The sequence below is a fragment of the Triticum aestivum genome, chromosome 6D (genome assembly GCF_018294505.1).
Source record: "Triticum aestivum cultivar Chinese Spring chromosome 6D, IWGSC CS RefSeq v2.1, whole genome shotgun sequence".
Taxonomy (NCBI): domain Eukaryota; kingdom Viridiplantae; phylum Streptophyta; class Magnoliopsida; order Poales; family Poaceae; genus Triticum; species Triticum aestivum.
Genome location: NC_057811.1, coordinates 451,062,801 through 451,082,411, shown reverse-complemented (window position 1 = coordinate 451,082,411; position 19,611 = coordinate 451,062,801). Strand labels below are relative to the sequence as shown.

The 19,611-nt window shown below is 42.1% G+C and overlaps 1 protein-coding gene across 1 annotated transcript; it reads left to right on the top strand.

The window, feature by feature from the left end:
- Window positions 1–2,638: 2,638 nt before the first annotated feature.
- Window positions 2,639–18,918, top strand: LOC123142686 (uncharacterized). The gene is made up of 4 exons (XM_044561485.1): window positions 2,639–2,853; window positions 16,913–17,604; window positions 18,107–18,257; window positions 18,466–18,918. Exons 1-3 carry the CDS (start codon window positions 2,639–2,641, stop codon window positions 18,229–18,231), a joined length of 1,032 nt encoding a protein of 343 aa, XP_044417420.1. The 3' UTR covers window positions 18,232–18,257; window positions 18,466–18,918.
- The last annotated feature ends 693 nt before the right edge of the window (window positions 18,919–19,611 follow it).

The following is a 19,611-nucleotide window of genomic DNA, read 5'->3' as shown; positions in this document are numbered from 1 at the left end:
ACATTTCTTAGTAAATCAATAACATGTTTTATCGAACAAAATCAAGGACCTAGAACCACCAATATTGTTCCACTGGCCCTATATCATTGTTGCTAGATCGTAACCCTTGATATGCTAACACTACACACAACACTTCACATTCTCTCACTTACTTCACTGTCTGGATCTAGGATGTGCGATCAATGCGCCGCATCAATTTGTTCCAGAGAAGGAGATGACCTTCGGTGGTGCCGAGGAGAAGATGTCTACCAATGCCCACCTTGGGCTCTTGAAAGCAAGAGGCAACCTCACACGTCCAGGTATTCTGGGCCTCCAATGCAGCATCATGTCGTTCTACTCTCAAGTATGCTAGTCTAGTGGCCAACACACATGCGACGAAGATTCCATCTCTAGTTGACCAACATGGTGATCCTGCTTCATGTACATCCCTGAGAAGATGCAGTCTTAAATCCTGTTGCTTCCAAGTCCTAAGATGTGTATGGTTTTCGACGATATTGCAAAAGCGGTGTAAAACTTGTATACATTATGTATGCCAACAAGCACCACTGAGCTCTACTCATTCAGATCACATGCGATGCATGGCTTCTTTGTGAATAATGATCATGTTCCATGTCTCTTATCGCATTAAATAGTGGTAGATTTTTTTCTCATCCTTAAATAGGAGTACTACATTAACATTAACTTTGATGTGATGTGATGCAACAACCATTCCACTTCTATGCATTTTAATCCTGCGGTAAGGGGCACATGGGCATCTACTGTTCTAAGATTTCCCTGATAATTGTTTCAAGTTTATTTAGATTAACCTTGCCTTTAATTTCTCTAGATGATCACAATATCACATCTAAGATAGCTATTATATTTATCATTAGTTCCGAGACCAAATGGAATCCATCCAGGACAGAGGTAGAAAAAACAGAAAGGGGCATATATATTGATCAGGTTTAAGGGCAATAAATAGTTATGTTAAGCAGAGTAGAAATAGAAGGGGAAAACAACATTGTTTATAAAAGCTGATAATCTGAACTTCTATACAAGTGATCCCTTTTTTTCCCTCACAACAAAGTGATATTTTTGTCGGTACTGGTACAGAGTAATACTAGTTCTGTATGGGATCACCCATTTCATAATTGATTGTTGTTTGATCTAGAAAACGTAGGATATTGTACACTTGTTACTCTAATTTGGATTTTGTTGAACAACACAGACCAATATCGAAATGCAACTATCATGAAATACGCTATTGCACATTTTCCTTTTCAGTAACATTATGTGGCATTTCAAGTACAAATCCTGATAGGGTGTTTGCTCTTGAAGATGCTGGAACACAATGCACAAGGTAATATACTACACATGGTCCAAGCACGGCCACTGATTCGGTCGACCCTCTGATCAGGTTTTTCGCCCGCTGCGCCCCACACCGCGGGTGACGTGAGGGGCTCAGCTCTTGTATAATAAATAGTTAGGATAATCAGTAAATATCCCGGGTATTTTTCCATGTCTATCAATTTGGATATTTACTGATTTATGATGTGTGTTGCCCCTCTCTCATTTATGATAGTTCGATCACTAACACCCACTTTACCATGACTCTATCTTTAGCTTGCCATCATAGTGATGTTATGTCGTGTACAAACCCATCGATACTATAATAAATCATGATGCTTCCAATTCCTAGGATGTCGATGACATTACAAAAGTGGTTCCAACTATGTTTAGAACATGTATACATTGCCTATGGTAGCAACCACTGAACTCTACTCCTTGCTCGACTTAGGCATGGAGAATGACCCTTTTGTGAATAATGACCATGCTTCATCTAGTCACATTTAAATAGGAGAACTGTTCTCTCGGCCATAAAAAGGAGTACTATCACATTTACTTGGATGTGATGTGATGTAATAACCAAGCTACTTCTGTGCATTTTAAATCTGCCGTAAGAAGCACATGGACATACATACTGCCTTGGGAGTGCCTTGATAATCATTTTAAATTTCTTAGGTCATTACATTGAAGATGTCCTTATTGTTTTTAATTTCTTCAGACCATCACACTTAAGATAGTCTTTGCATTCGACTTTGGTTGCCTGGCGGTAGTGGCGAAGCCACACATGAGCCATGTAGTCCTACACGGCTTTTTGCAAAAGCATCATACAACAAGAAAAAGGAATGCAAGAAATCTTATGAATGTATACACATGACTATAAAATGTTCATTTGACCACACATGATTGGATTCCTAACACCACCACTGCCTGGCGGAATGGTGGAACTCATAGAGGACTAAGGCAGAAGGAGACACATAGATGATGGATTGTGCCATTTGGACAGTTTTTCACTAAGATCACATGGTGTTTCGTGTCTGAATCCTAATAAGGCAAACATTGTTGGAGAAACTCGAGCGAAATGCATGGTTGTAATATACTCGGCACGAACACGGTCCAGGAACGCATGCTTCCATTCACTTGTTTGATTCAGCGGGAAGATACAGGTAGATATGAAGTCAATAACACTTTGTGATCCATAATTCCCTTTCAAAGATGCATTCACATTCACAACAGACAACCATGAACACAACATGCGACCATAAAAGAACACCCAAAGCTACAAGACTCACCACACTGATCTACCACTACACTGATGACGCCGATAGCAAATGTTTTTCCTAGCAACAATCGTGTGGCTGAAGGCTTACTCGATGGCCACCTGTACAAATTTGGTTTTCTTTTCCATCAGAGGCAGCTTCTTGACGGCGACGATGAGCACGCCCTTCAAGCAGTGCAGCCCGCGGCGCGGCACCCCGGCAGCCGAAACTTGCGCACTAACGACCACAGGGACGCGCGGTGCTGCAGCCAGTAGCGGCAGTCCCTCTCCTCGTCCTCACCATTCCGCTTCCCGGCGGCGCCAGCGTTGGCGCTCTTCATCATCAGCACATCGTCATTGTACGGAGTCACATATTAACAGAACACATGCAAACAATGTTAGTTTATCGCGCCACCGTGGACTTGAGTTCCGTCCAAGAAATGCGAGAAAAGGAGCTGAATAGCGTATATCATACTTGGAGAAGCCGGGGACGGTCGAGCAGGAGACCAGTCACCGTGGGTCTCCAACTCTCCATGATGGTCCCGTAGATGAATCCATACCGTGATGGATGGTTGATGGCAGAGCCATGGAGACCGTCAGATTTGATCTTTCAAATTTGTATTACTATTTTGAGGGGATTTGATATTTCAATTGAATACACATTGTTTTCTCCGTAGACCCACACAAGCCAGTTAGGTGATATTGCATTTTTTATATCACAAATAACTGTGTTCATTTGAGTGGGAATTATTGCAATACACTAAGTAAACATAGCAATTTTGATTTTTGAGAAATTTTACGGTTGTTGAGTACATGGGTGCTTGAACATTGTTGGTGCAGCTGCAGGAAACGAACGTGGCCGGCATATTACATTGCCTCGTAGGATACTTAAATCTCAAAACATATGTTGATATTTTCTTCAAATGCGTACAGTTACACGGTTAATTAATGCCAAGGTGGCAAACTGATCGTAGCTTAGATGGTCAGATTCCTTGCGGTGGAATCCCCTGACCAAGGTTCAAGTACCAGGCATGAAACTGATGCAGCATTTTTCTATATTTATTTCAGAAATTCTGACGATGTTTGTTTAGTGGGAAGATACGTTTCCCGTCGACTATGAGGCGTTTGTTGTGACTTCGTTAATCTCAAGATGTTGTGTCATCTCGGTATCTCGGAGGTGCTAATTTGTAAAACAAAAATGCTAGGGTTAATTATCGTTTTGCCCTCAGTGGTGTCCATGTGCTCAGTTTTGCCCTCAGATGAGAATTGTGCTCAGTTTTGCCCTCAGATGAGAATTGTGCTCAGTTTTGCCCCTAGTCCATGCACAGCTACTATACGAGGCCAAACGGCCATATTTGAGTCCATTCCGTTCGCCGACGTTAGTGGTTGTGGGTCCGGAGCTTACACGTGGGACCGCGTGGACGTGGGTCCGGAGCTGACATGTAGGCCCGTGCAACTAAATCCCCAAATCATTCGTAGGATTCTAGCTCACTATGCCCATCCGCCGGCCGGCTGTCCTGCGTCGCGGCCAGCACCTGCCCCGCCACCAGCTGCACGGACTGCTCCGCCGCTACCGTCCTGCGCCTACGCTCCACGGCTACCTGCGACGCCCGCCACCTTCCCGCGACGCCACGGGTGGGGCGCCCGCCACCTGCTCGACCCGCGGCGCGGCCTCGTTCCATGCGCCCGGCCGGAGCTCTCAAAGGTGGGGGGCTACTGGAGCTGCTTGAACTAGGAGGAAGAACCCTCGGGCGAAATGGCGAGCAGCGGCGACCCCGGAGTATTTGGCGAGGCAGGCATCGGGCCGGAGATCCGCCGCGTCCATGACTGGGTTCCCGAGGGGTAAGTCTCGCCTCCTGTTTAGATTGAGCTTAGTCGTGCATTTGAACACTCGATTCGAGTAGGTTTGCCCAATTAGTGTGCTGATTGCGTCTCTGTTTTTCGCTGGTTAGGATGGAGTTGCGGTTTGCTTTCTTGGTGTACATTAAAAGGGACCGGTACATGTTCGATGCAAAGGATAAGAAGAAATACCAAGGAGGTTTCGATTATCGGTTGCCAATGGCTAGTAATTGGAGTTTCAGACAATTTGGGGAGGTAATTTGTAGCCAATATCCTTGGGGTTTGCTTGATGAAGTGGTATACAAATACTATGATGGGGAAAAGAAATGGGTGACAGTTAGTAATGATGAAGAGCTAGCTACCATGTTTGTTAGGCATAAAGAGAAAGATAATTTTCATGTGAGGCTGCAAGTTGATGTGCTTGAGCAGGCATTTGGACCTAGGATGACGGGTGCAACATCTCGGGGAGAACCAAGTCGTTGTAATGGCATCTCTAGCCAGAACAGTTCAATTGGTGCACGGCGACGTGGTGGCTTGACAAGTGTGGGCAACAGCAGTAGGGTCCCCCTTGAAGTGGAGCCTGATGACTACAATTTTGGGGTTGATGAAGAGAAGCTATATTCTGATGTTATTCGGAATTTATGACGGGCACCTCGGGCTGAAAACCAAGATGAGGCTCACAATGCAGTTCGTGTGGATGATGACACGGTGGGTGAGGACAAAGACCTTGCAACTGTTGAATGGGACCCTTTGAGCCCTCATATGGAAGAAGGTACAGTTTTTGCATCCATGAATGAGTATAGAAATGCACTTGTGACATACTGCATCAAGGTAGAACGTACTTTCAAAGTTGACAAGAGCGATCAAGTACGTTACAAGGTGCACTGTCCAACTGGGGTTGTCCATGGAGGCTGCTCACATCTAAAATGCGAAATAGCACTAATGTTCAGGTCAAAGTGAACCCATTTAAGCACACATGCCAGGAATCAACCCTTAGGAAGGATACAATCAGTAGAGCCAAGTCAAGATGGGTGGCAGAAGAAGTAAAGAAGTGGGTGAAAGAAAACCAGCAAGTGGGTCCAAAGGAATTGCAGAAGAACATCAAAGATAAGTTCAAGATAGATTTACCATACATGAGGTTGTTCAATGGTAAACAACATGCTATGGATTCTATTTATGGTAACTGGCAGGAAAGTTTTCAATTGTTGTATTCATTCAAAGGTGAAGTGGAGAGGACAAGCCCAGGTAGTATTGTAGATATTGATCACCACACTATGGAGTACACATTCAGGGGAGTGACAAAGACCAAGGAATGCTTTAGGAGGGTGTTTGTCTGCTTTGAGGCTTGTAGCCAGGGTTTTTTGGCAGGCTGCAGGCCTTATTTGGCTATTGATGCCACTTTTCTCACAGGGAGGTTTAAAGGATAGTTAGTAGCAGCTTATGCAGTTAATGCACACAGTTTTGTATTTCCAGTTGCCTACGGTGTGCTGGAGACAGAGTTTGAGGAGATCTGGACTTGATTTTGGCATAATCTGCGCCGGGCTATTGCACATCCCAATGGGTTGGTCATTCATACAGATGCCTGCAAAGGTTTAGAAGTGACCGTGGACAATGTGTTCCCTGGAGTAGAGCATAGGGAATGCATGCGTCACCTTGCTGCAAATTTCATGAAGAAATTCAAAGGAAAGGTGTATACCGACAATTTATGGCCAGCATCTTTGACTTGCAGTGTGAAGAAGCACAACTACCACTTGAGACAGTTATACATGAATCCCAAAGTGAAAGAATACTTGGAAACACACCACTCCAAGTTATGGGCCAGAAGCCAATTCAGTGAAGTGAGCAAAGTTGACTATGTGCACAATAATCTAGCAGAGTCTTTCAACTCAACGATCCGGAAACTAAAGGGTCATTATGTGGTGGATTTGCTTGAGCGGATAAGGATAGAATACATGCAGAAATTTCATTATCGTGCAGGAATAGCCGAGGCAAAATTGATGGGCAACATTATCCGAAGGAAATATGCCCTAGAGGCAATAATAAAGTTATTATTTATTTCCTTATATCATGATAAATATTTATTATTCATGCTAGAATTGTATTAACCGGAAACATAATACATGTGTGAATACATAGACAAACAGAGTGTCACTAGTATGCCTCTACTTGACTAGCTCGTTAATTAAAGATGGTTATGTTTCCTAACCATAGACATGAGTATTTGATTAACGGGATCACATCATTAGGAGAATGATGTGATTGACTTGACCCATTCCGTTAGCTTAGCACTTAATCATTTAGTATGTTGCTATTGCTTTCTTCATGACTTATACATGTTCCTATGACTATGAGATTATGCAACTCCCGTTTACCGGAGGAACACTTTGTGTGCTACCAAACGTCACAACGTAACTGGGTGATTATAAAGGTGCTCTACAGGTGTCTCCGAAGATACTTGTTGGGTTGGCGTATTCGAGATTAGGATTTGTCACTCCGATTGTCGAAGAGGTATCTCTGGGCCCACTCAGTAATGCACATCACTATAAGCCTTGCAAGCATTCTAACTAATGAGTTAGTTGCGGGATGATGTATTATGGAACGAGTAACGAGACTTGCCGGTAACGAGATTGAACTAGGTATTGAGATACCGACGATCGAATCTCAGGAAAGTAACATACCGATGACAAAGGGAACAACGTATGTTGTTATGCGGTTTGACCGATAAAGATCTTCGTAGAATATGTGGGAGCCAATGAGCATCCAGGTTCCGCTATTGGTTATTGACCGGAGACGTGTCTCAGTCATGTCTACATTATTCTCGAACCCGTAGGGTCAGCACGCTTAAAGTTCGATGACGGTTATATTATGAGTTTATGTGTTTTGATGTACCGAAGGTAGTTCGGAGTCCCGGATGAGATCGGGGACATGACGAGGAGTCTCGAAATGGTCGAGACGTAAAGATCGATATATTGGACGACTATATTCGGACATCGGAAAGGTTCCGAGTGATTCGGGTATTTTTTGGAGTACCGGAGAGTTACGGGAATTCGCCGGGGAGTATATGGGCCTTATTGGGCTTTAGGGGAAAGAGAGAGGAAAGGCTGGGCGCCCCCCCAAGGCCTAGTCCGAATTGGACTAGGGGGAGGGGCTGCGCCCCCTCCTTCCTTCTCTTCTCTCTCCCCTTTCCTTGATTCCTACTCCTACTACTTGGAAGGGGGGGAATCCTACTCCCGGTGGGAGTAGGACTCCTCCTAGGGCGCGCCATAGAGAGGGTCGGCCCTCCCCCTCCTCCACTCCTTTATATACGGGGAGGGGGGCACCCCTTGGAGACACAACAATTGATCGTTTGATCTTTTAGCTGTGTGCGGTGCCCCCCTCCACCATAGTCCACCTCGATAAAACTGTAGCGGTGCTTAGGTGAAGCCCTGCGTCGGTAGAACATCATCATCGTCACCACGCCGTCGTGCTGACGAAACTCTCCCTCAACACTCGGCTGGATCGGAGTTCGAGGGACGTCATCAGGCTGAACTGTGCTGAACTCGGAGGTGCCATGCGTTCGGTACTTGATCGGTCGGATCGTGAAGACGTATGACTACATCAACCGCGTTGTGCTAACGCTTCCGCTTTCGGTCTACGAGGGTACGTGGACAACACTCTCCCCTCTGTTGCTATGCATCACCATGATCTTTCGTGTGCGTAGGAATTTTTTTGAAATTACTACGTTCCCCAACAGTGGCATCCCAGCCAGGTTTTATGCGTTGATGTTATATGCACGAGTAGAACACAAGTGACTTGTGGGCGATACAAGTCATACTGCTTACCAGCATGTCATACTTTGGTTTGGCGGTATTGTTGGATGAAGCGGCCCGGACCGACATTACGTGTACGCTTACACGAGACTGGTTTTACCGCCATGCTTTGCACACAGGTGATTAGCGGGTGTCAGTTTCTCCAACGTTAGTTGAACCGAGTGTGGCTACGCCCGGTCCTTGTGAAGGTTAAAACAACACTAACTTGACGAACTATCGTTGTGGTTTTGATGCGTAGGTAAGAACGGTTCTTGCTCAGCCCGTAGCAGCCACGTAAGCACTTGCAACAACAAAGTAGAGGACGTCTAACTTGTTTTTGCAGGGCATGTTGTGATGTGATATGGTCAAGATGTGATGAGATATAAGTTGTTGTATAAGATGATCATGTTTTGTTGAAGTTATCGGCAACTAGCAGAAGCCTTATGGTTGTCTCTTTATTGCATAAGATGCAAGCGCCAAATAATTGCTTTACTTTATCGCTATGCGATAGCAATAGTTGCAAGAGCAATAGTTGGCGAGGCGACCATGTGACGACACATTGATATAGATCAAGATGATGGAGATCATGGTGTCATGCCGGTGATGATGGAAATCATGACGATGCTTTGAAGATGGAGATCAAAGGCACAAGATGATGATGGCCATATCATGTCACATATTTTGATTGCATGTGATGTTTATCTTTTATACATCTTATTTTGCTTAGTTCGACGGTAGCTTTATAAGATGATCTCTCACTAATTATCAAGGTACAAGTGTTCTCCCTGAGTATGCACCGTTGCGAAAGTTCTTCGTGCTGAGACACCACGTGATGATCGGGTGTGATAGGCTCTACGTTCAAATACAACTTGTGTAAAACAGTTGCACACGCGGAATACTCAGGTTAAACTTGACGAGCCTAGCATAGAACAGATATGGCCTCGGAACACTGAGACCGAAAGGTCGAGCGTGAATCATATAGTAGATATAATCAACATAGTGATGTTCACCATTGAAACTACTCCATCTCACGTGATGATCGGACATGGTTGAGTTGATATGGATCACGTGATCACTTAAAGGATTAGAGGGATGTCTATCTAAGTGGGAGTTCTTAAGTAATATGATTAATTGAACTTAAATTTATCATGAACTTAGTCCTGGTAGTATTAGCATATCTATGTTGTAGATCAATAGCTCGCGTTTAGCTCCCCTGTTTTATTTTTGATATGTTCCTAGAGAAAACTAAGTTGAAAGATGTTAGTAGCAATGATGCAGATTGGATCCGTGATCTGAGGTTTATCCTCATTGCTGCACAGAAGTATTATGTCCTTGATGCACCGCTAGGTGACAAACCTATTGCAGGAGTAGATACAGATGTTATGAACGTTTGGCTAGCTCAATATGATGACTACTTGATAGTTTAGTGCACCATGCTTAAACGGCTTAGAATCGGGACTTCAAAGACGTTTTGAACGTCATGGACCATATGAGATGTTCCAGGAGTTGAAGTTAATATTTCAAGCAAATACCCGAGTTGAGAGATATGAAGTCTCCAACAAGTTCTATAGCTAAAAGATGGAGGAGAATAGCTCAAGCAGTGAGCATGTGCTTAGATTGTCTGGGTACTACAATCGCTTGAATCAAGTGGGAGTTAATCTTCGAGATAAAATAGTGATTGACAGAATTCTCTAGTCACCATCACCAAGTTAGTAGAACTTCGTGATGAACTATAATATGCAAGGGATAACGGAAACGATTCCCAAGCTCTTCGTGATGCTGAAATCGACGAAGGTAGAAATCAAGAAAATCATCAAGTGTTGATGGTAAACAAAAACCACTAGTTTCATGTAAAGGGACAAAGAGAGGGGAACTTCAAGAAGAACGGCAAGCAAGTTGCTGCTCAAGTGAAAAAGCCCAAGTATAGACCTAAGCCTGAAACTGAGTGTTTCTACTGCAAAGGGACTGGTCACTGGAAGCGGAACTACCCCAAGTAATTGGCGGATAAGAAGGATGGCAAAGTGAACATAGGTATATTTGATATACATGTTATTGATGTGTACTTTACTAGTGTTTATAGCAACCACTCAGTATTTGATACTAGTTCAGCTGCTAAGGATAGTAACTCAAAACGGGAGTTGCAAAATGAACAGAGACTAGTTAAGGGTGAAGTGACGATGTGTATTGGAAATGGTTCCAAGATTGATATGATCATCATCGCACACTCCCTATACTTTCGGGATTAGTGTTGAACCTAAAATAAATGTTATTTAGTGTTTGTGTTGAGCATGAATATGATTGGATCATGTTTATTGCAATACGGTTATTCATGTAAGTTAGAGAATAATTGTTGTTCTGTTTACATGAATAAAACCTTCTATGGTCATACACCCAATGAAAATGGTTCATTGGATCTCGATCGTAGTGATACACATATTCATAATATTGAAGCCCAAAGATGCAAAGTTAATAATGATAGTGCAACTTATTTGTGGCACTACCGTTTAGGTCATATTGGTGTAAAGCGCATGAAGAAACTCCATGCTGATGGGCTTTTGGAATCACTTGATTATGAATCATTTGATGCTTGCGAACCATGCCTTATGGGCAAGATGACTAAGACTCCGTTCTCCGGAACAATGGAGCGAGTAACTGACTTATTGGAAATAATACATACTGATGTATGCGATCCGATGAGTGTTGAGGCTCGCGGCGGGTATCGTTATTTTCTGACCTTCACAGATGATTTGAGCAGATATGGGTATATCTACTTGATGAAACATAAGTCTGAAACATTTGAAAAGTTCAGAGAATTTCAGAGTGAAGTGGAAAATCATCGTGACAAGAAAATAAGGTTTCTACGATCTGATCGCGGAGACAAATATTTGAGTTATGAGTTTGGTCTTCAATTAAAACAATGCGGAATAGTTTCACAAATTCGTGCCACCTGGAACACCACAACATAATGGTGTGTCCGAACGTCATAACCGTACTTTATTGGATATAGTGCAATCTATGATGTTTCTTACCGATTTACCACTATAGTTTTGGGGTTATGCATTAGAGACAGCTGCATTCACGTAAAAAAAGGGCACCATCTAAATCCGTTTGAGACGACACCGTATGAACTGTGGTTTGGCAAGTAACCAAAGTTGTCGTTTCTTAAAGTTTGGGGTTGCGATGCTTATAAGAAAAAGTTTCATCCTGATAAGCTCAAACCCAAATCGGAGAAATGTGTCTTCATAGGATACCCAAAGGAGACAATTGGGTACACCTTCTATCACAGATCCGAAGGCAAGATATTCATTGTTGAGAATGGATCCTTTCTAGAGAAGGAATTTCTGTTGAAAGAAGTGAGTGGGAGGAAAGTAGAACTTGATCAGGTAACTGTACCTGCTCCTTTATTGGAAAGTAGTTCATCACAGAAATTTGTTCCTGTGACTCCTACACCAATTAGTGAGGAAGCTAATGATGATGATCATGTAACTTCAGATCAAGTTACTGCCGAACCTCGTAGGTAAACCAGAGTGAGATCCACACCAGAGTGGTACGGTAATCCTGTTCTGGAGGTCATGTTACTTGACCATGACGAACCTACGAACTATGAGGAAGCGACGATGAGCCCAGATTCCGCAAAATGGCTTGAGGCCATGAAATCTGAGATGAGATCCATGTATGAGAACAAAGTATGGACTTTGATTGACTTGCCCAATGATCGGCAAGCCATTGAGATTAAATGGATCTTCAAGAGGAAGACGGACGCTGATAGTAGTGTTACTATCTACAAAGCTAGAATTGTCGAAAAAGGTTTTCGACAAGTTCAAGGTGTTGACTACGATGAGAGTTTCTCACTCGTATCTATGCTTAAGTCTGTCCGAATCATGTTAGCAATTGCCACATTTTATGAAATCTGGCAAATGGATAAACAAAACTGCATTCCTTAATGGATTTATTAAAGAAGAGTTGTATATGATGCAACCAGAAGGTTTTGTCAATCCTAATGGTGCTAACAAAATATGCAAGCTGCAGCGATCCATCTATGGACTGGTGCAAGCATCTCAGAGTTGGAATATACGCTTTGATAAGTTGATCAAAGGATATAGTTTTATATAGACTTGCGGTGAAGCCAGTATTTGCAAGAAAGTGAGTGGGAGCACTACAGCATTTCTGATAAGTATATGTGAATGACATATTGTTGATCGGAAATAATGTAGAATTATTTTGCAAAGCATAAAGGAGTGTTTGAAAGGAGTTTTTCAAAGAAAGGCCTCGGTGAAGCTGCTTACATATTGAGCATCAAGATCTATAGAGATAGATCAAGACGCTTGATAAGTTTTTCAATGAGTACATACCTTGACAAGATTTTGAAGTAGTTCACAATGGAACAGTCAAAGAAAGAGTTCTTTCCTGTGTTACAAGGTGTGAAATTGAGTAAGACTCAAAGCTCGACCACGGCAGAAGATAGAAAGAGAATGAAAGTCATTCCCTATGCCTCAGCCATAGGTTCTATAAAGTATGCCATGCTGTGTACCAGATCTATTGTATACCCTACACTGATTTTGGCAAGGGAGTACAATAGTGATCTAGGAGTAGATCACTGGACAGCGGTCAAAATTATCCTTAGTGGAATAAGGATATGTTTCTCGATTATGGAGGTGACAAAAAGGTTCGTCGTAAAGGGTTACGTCGATGCAAATTTTGAAACTGATCCGGATGACTCTAAGTCTCAATCTGGATACATATTGAAAGTGGGAGCAATGAGCTAGAGTAGCTCCATGAAGAGCATTGTTGACATAGAAATTTGCAAAATACATACAGATCTGAATGTGGCAGACCCGTTGACTAAACTTCTCTCAAAAGCAAAACATGATCACACCTTAGTACTCTTTGGGTGTTAATCACATAGCGATGTGAACTAGATTATTGACTCTAGTAAACCCTTTGGGTGTTGGTCACATGACGATGTGAACTATGGGTGTTAATCACATGGTGATGTGAACTATTGGTATTAAATCACATGGTGATGTGAACTAGATTATTGACTCTAGTGCAAGTGGGAGACTGAAGGAAATATGCCCTAGAGGCAATAATAAAGTTATTATTTATTTCCTTATATCATGATAAATGTTTATTATTCATGCTAGAATTGTATTAATTGGAAACATAATACATGTGTGAATACATAGACAAACAGAGTGTCACTAGTATGCCTCTACTTGACTAGCTCGTTAATTAAAGATGGTTATGTTACCTAACCATAGACATGAGTTTTCATTTGATTAACGGGATCACATCATTAGGAGAATGATGTGATTGGCTCACTACAAGAAATATGTCAACTAGTGACCTTCTCTCAGTGACCCCGGCTGAATTGGTCGTAAATCCACGGCCATTTCGCTTGGAAGGGCTCAAACCCTGAAATTGCCTTACACCAAATGGTCATAAAGCAGACAAGAGTGGTCAACGACCTTATTTCTACCTGATTACGACCAATATAAATGGTCATGAGGTTGTGAACGTGGATGCGTGGGTACTTAAGGTGTCGCTCAAGGTGGGCTTGGGCCTCGGTGGAACGAGGCCACCTTCTTTTAAAACACAATTGTGTGCCATGTAGGCCTCGGCCCATCCAGGAAGAAATGTGGGGTGCCCTCATATTACTCAAAAAGAACATATATTCGGCGCAACGAAAATGGGAAAATAACAAGTTTTTCATTAGAATGGGAAAATAATGAACTCCTTCGTGATCTTGCTATATGGTTTAGCAATTACAAAACAAAACATGTAATTCAAAAAAATGTTAATGTTAATACGTATTTCAAAAAATGTAATCACGTTTTTAAAAAATTATATGTGTGCATTTGAAAATTTTCATGCATATAAAAAATGGTAATCATAAATAATATTAGATATGTATAAAAAAGTTTCATGTGTATGCAAAAATAATCATCAGTATGTATAAATTTTTTACAATGTATATATGGAAAAGTAGATAACAAAACAAGATTTTCTAAAAATGTTAATCATGTATTTAAATTTTTCTAACCAATATCAACAATGTTTTATATGTATAAAAAAATGTACAATGTGTAAAAACAAATATAGACATCACAACCTATGTATGAAAAGATATTTTTTTATTGGGAATACATGAAAATATATTAATCATGTATTTAAAAAAATTAAACATATATAAACAATATGTACAATGTGTCTTAAAAATGTAGACATGTGTTCAAAATATTAGACATCAAAATATTTATTAAAAATGTTAATAATGTAACTAAAAACCGTTTAATATCTATAAAAAATGTTTCTAGTGTACACAAATTTGTTCATAAACTGTGGTATAATATTCTTGAAAAATGGAGAAATTTTTTTACAACAAATATTTGTTAGGTTCTTCACAAAAAAACTCATTTTGGGAACTCAAAAAATGGAAAATGAATATGCGGAAATTTATCTTTTTCACGAGAGGTGGATCATAAACTTTTTACACGCAACATTTTGGTCAATTGCGCATTAAATATGGCCTAGTATTTTAGAAATTTGATTTGGTCCAATTTTGTAACAATTATTTGATAGGTTCTTCACAAAAAAACACATTTTGGACGCTCGAAAAATGAAAAATGATTTTTTCGTCCAAAGAAAATGAAAACTTTCTTAGGCAACATTGTTTGCCATTCCAATATGCACCTTTGTGCACAATATGAGATCATCTGAACAAACTATTCCATGAATTTGGCGATAAGATTGATCATTTGCCTGGAAAGCCGTTGATCTCCACACCTGCTAGCTCGTTTCTGAGAACACTTTTTTTTAATATTTGCCGTATTACAAGTTTATTATTTTCCTGTTAACTTGGCCACATATAATGACACAGTGCGAAGGTTTTCCAATTTTTTGATTTTTTTGAATTTTTCATGCCTGTTTCAAAATGCGGTCAAAACGGCGGGCATGACCGTTGCTAGCTAGTGGGTGAATCTTGGAAAGATTTTGGTGTTTCTCTGATTAAATAGATACTTTTGTACCTAAAAATGATTTTTGGTAAAAATAAATAGCAAACTATAAGGCAGCTACAGTTCAAATTTGACCCATTTCCTGCTAAATCGGCGAAAATTTGTCTTTTTCACGAGAGGTAGATAAAAACTTTTGACACCTAACCATTTTGTCAATTGTGCATTAAATATGGCCTAATATTTTAGAAAATTGATTTGGTCCAATTTTGCAACAAATATATGGTAGATCCTTCACAAAAAAACTCATTTTGGGCATTCAAAAAATGGAAAATGAATTTTTCGTCCAAAGAAAATGAAAACTCCCTTAGCAACATTGTTTTCCATTCCAAGATGCACCCTTGTGCACAATATGAGATCATTTGAACAAACTATGCCATGAATGTGGCCATAAGATTGATCATTTGGCTTGAAAGCCATGAATCTTCACACATGATAGCTCATTTTTTAGAACATTTTTTTAAAAGGTTTGCCTATTACAAGTTTATTATTTTTTATGGTAACTTGGTCACATATAATGACACAATGCGGAGGTTTCCCAATTTTTGATTTTTTTGAATTTTTATGCCCGTTTCAAAATGCGGTCAAAACGGCGGGAATAACCGTTCCTAGCTAGTGGTTGAATCTTGAAATTTTTTTGGTGTTTCTCTGATTAAATAGGTACTTTTGTACCTACAAATGATTTTTTTGAAAAAATAAATAGCAAATTATGAGGCAGCCGTAGTTCAAATTTGACCCGCTTCCTGCTGAAACGGCAGAAATTTGTCTTTTTCACGAGAGATTGATCAAAACTTTTGACACCCAACCATTTGGTTAATTGTGCATTAAACATGGCCTAGTATTTTAGAAAATTGATTTGGTACAATTTTACAACAACTATTTGGTAGGTCCTTCACAAAAAAACCTTTTTCCGGGCACTTGAAAAATGGAAAATGAATTTTCCGTGCAAAGAAAATGAAAACTCCCTTAGGCAACATTGTTTGGAATTCCAAGATGCACCCTTATGCACAATATGAGATCATTTGAGCAAACTATGCCATGAATGTGGCCATAAGATTGATCATTTGGCTTGAAAGCCATGAATCTTCACGCATGATAGCTCATTTCTGAGAACACTTTTTTAAAATAATTGTCGTATTACCAGTTTATTATTTTTCCTGAAAACTTGGTCACATATGATGACACAATGCGAAGGTTTTCCAATTTTTTTCATTTTTTTATTTTTATGCCCGTTTTAAAATGCGGTCGAAATGGCGGGCTTGTACCTTTCATAGCTAGTTGTTGATTCTTGGAAACCTTTTCATGTTTCTATGATTAAATAAATAATTTTGTACCTAAAAATGATTTTTGGGAAAAATAAATAGCAAACTATGAGGCAACTGCAGATTAAATTTGACCCGCTTCCTATTGAATCGGCGGATATTTGTTTAAATGAACAAAAATAGCTAGAAGGATTGGGATGCATACAAATTGGTGATCATCCATAAAATTTGGTCTAAACTAAGTGAAAATTTTAGTGATGCAATTTGCAAAATAATTTTGCTAGTTGCTTCACAAAACCCCCTGTTTTTAGCACTAAGAGATAATTTAAATAAATACCTCATGTTTTGAACCAATCAGGAAGCAGCCCACGGATCACCCCCTGTAGTCGATCTGAGCCGTCCACACTCTCCCTCAGTCCCTCGATCCAGCGTCTCTCGCTCACCTCTCACCTCTCGTCCCTCTCCCACCAACCCTCCCTCTCTCCCTCCCCGATCCAGATCGCCGCCGCCTCCCCCTCTCTCTCTCCCCGATCCAGATCGGCCGCCTCTCCTCCCTTCCTTCTGCCGCTTCCCTATCTCTCTTCCCGTCGCCGGCGGCGGCGCCCTCCTTCCCTCACGCTGCACCCAAACCTCCCTCCCGCTCCCAGCTTTTCTTCCTCCTCCGCCGCCTCTAGGGTTTCTCTCCCCGATCCCCAATCCCCTAGCGCTCCACTCCTTCCTTGCCGCCGCCACCTCCGGTGCCCGATCCTGGCGACCTCAGGCGGGAATCGAAGACCCCTGTCCGGCGAGATCCGGCGCGCGCCCGAGCCCGAGCGATGAGGTGGTCCAGATCGTGCACGGGGACGCAGCGGGGGACCCGACGGTGGTCACCGTCAGCTGCCCGGACAAGACCGGCCTGGGCTGCGACCTCTGCCGCCTCGTCGTCCTCTTCGGCCTCAACGTCCACAAGGGCGACATGAGCACCGACGGCCGCTGGTGCTACATCGTGCTCGGGGTCGCCGCCTCGCGCCGGGGCCGGGCCGTGGACTGGGACGTCCTCAAGGAGCGGCTGGTGGAGCTTCGTCCGCACCGCGCTGGAGCAGACCCGCCTCCGCACCGCCCTCACGCCCCACCCCTCGCAGGTTGGTTCATGTCCTACTACTTCCCTTTGCTCGCCTTGCCGAGCTCCCTGCTCCTGTTTCCTTGCCACCTTGCAATGTCCTAGCTCGGTACACGCTGCGCTGGCGAGCATGCTCTGTCTGCTCGAGGTGACTAGCAAAGCCGTAACTGCATACTGGTGTCCATGCTAGCCCAGCCCGTTAGGCAGGTGTCCACGAATTCAGATGCGCCTGCTAACTGAAAATTTAGTCTAAAACAGAGGAGCAAAACCAGTACTGTTGTGATGTCGCACTAGTGCCAGCTGAATTTCGGTGCAATATTCAGGTCTTTGTCTGAAGCACGAGCCTCATTTCATTTCTTCAGATATATAATCAATTGTTGACTACTTAAGGCTTTGAGTGAGGGTCAGTCTCCGAGTCTGGTATAGTGGTATAGGCATTTTTTATGCAATTGTCCATCTAGAACATCATAAAGTGTAGGTCTCCTGTGATATCAGCTGACGCCAGTCACATTTGTCATTCACAGAAGATGATTTTGTCCTGTGTCATGCTTCCAGGAAAAGTTCAGGCTCATACGAGCCAACGACGATGCGACTGTTTTGGATGCTCTCTCCTTCAGCGCTCGTAAAATTAGACTGCTTCGCAGCTTGACGGTTGAGAAGAAAAACTATGTTCAGGTACTTCATCTCCAAGTCCAAAGTTTCCTTGACCAAAACCCACCAACAATTATCCCAAAAGGCTATGAACTGAAATATAGGTTTACATGTGAAGCTGCTTATATCTGAATATTACAGCTGCATTACAGCTGCAGTTTGTTCTGTAAAAATAGTTGCTAGCTCTTTCTGTGACCCATCTTTATTTCTTTGTTCTGTTTGGATGGAGCAGGAGCCCTCTTTGGTCGACATGCATGAGGAGGAGGAAATTGTCTCCCCACACAAGGTTGATCCCTCTCGACTTTACTGTGAGGTTTTTTCTATCACTGCTATGTTGTAGCCTAGTTTCTGTTGTGGCCCTTAAACCAAGCTCATATCATATTTGCACCTGTATGATGTGTGTGTGCTTGATGCTCACGTACTAAGTAAGGTTGGTGGTTGTTTTGCGACTGAATCGTGTTTCAGTTTGATACCACTATGCTTTCTCTTGTCCAATTCGTCCCTGACTAGTATAGTTAGTACTATTGCAGCAGGTTGATTGATTGAGGGAAAACTCTTGCCTCTGCTTAACATATCTAAAATCTAGTCAAATTCCTCAACAACATATTTGTTTTTTACAACAACAATGCATTCAAAAATCTGACCTATCTATATACACACTTTGTGGAAGAAATAGGATATATATGTGCTTCTGTTGCTTCTATATTATTTATATACATGTACGTTTAGTTATTCGACATGCTTCAACATTTTTCTGTTTGATTAGGTGCAGGATGATGCCTGAGCTGACCAGGAGGACACCCTCGTCCACCCCGGCCACCACACAAGGTCGTCCTTCTATTTCTTTCGTTGTTTGTTCATGTGCTACTTGTGTTTCAGTTCCATTGGCTCCTATTACAAACAAGTCTATACATTAGCTAGCCCAAGTGTTGTAATTGCTGGGTGTCCTAGATACAGAAATATACCAAGTGCAAGTGGGTACTCATGTTGTGCATAGTAGCAGATCTGTTTATTGGAGCTATACAATGGCCTATGTCTTCCTAATGATATGAACACTATCTCATGATCGACCAGGTCCCTGCTCTGTTTCTTCTTCTTTTGCATCCTGTATGTATGTATGTGTCTGACGACAAAGTGGTTTCTTCAGAATTGATCGAGTCTGACAAAGTTGTTCTGAACATTTCTTGAAACAGGGCGAGGCCGGTGATGTCCCTGGGGTGGCGCCACTGTGCCCGGCACTTGCCCTGGTCGCTGCGGTGGTGCTTCGGCGGCTTCCAGACCCTCTCCTCGATGTGGTGATGGTCACACCATAGCCGTGGTGTGGCTGAGCCTCTGCTACGGTTGCAACCTTCCTCTGGTGAGCTCCTGCATGGCCTTG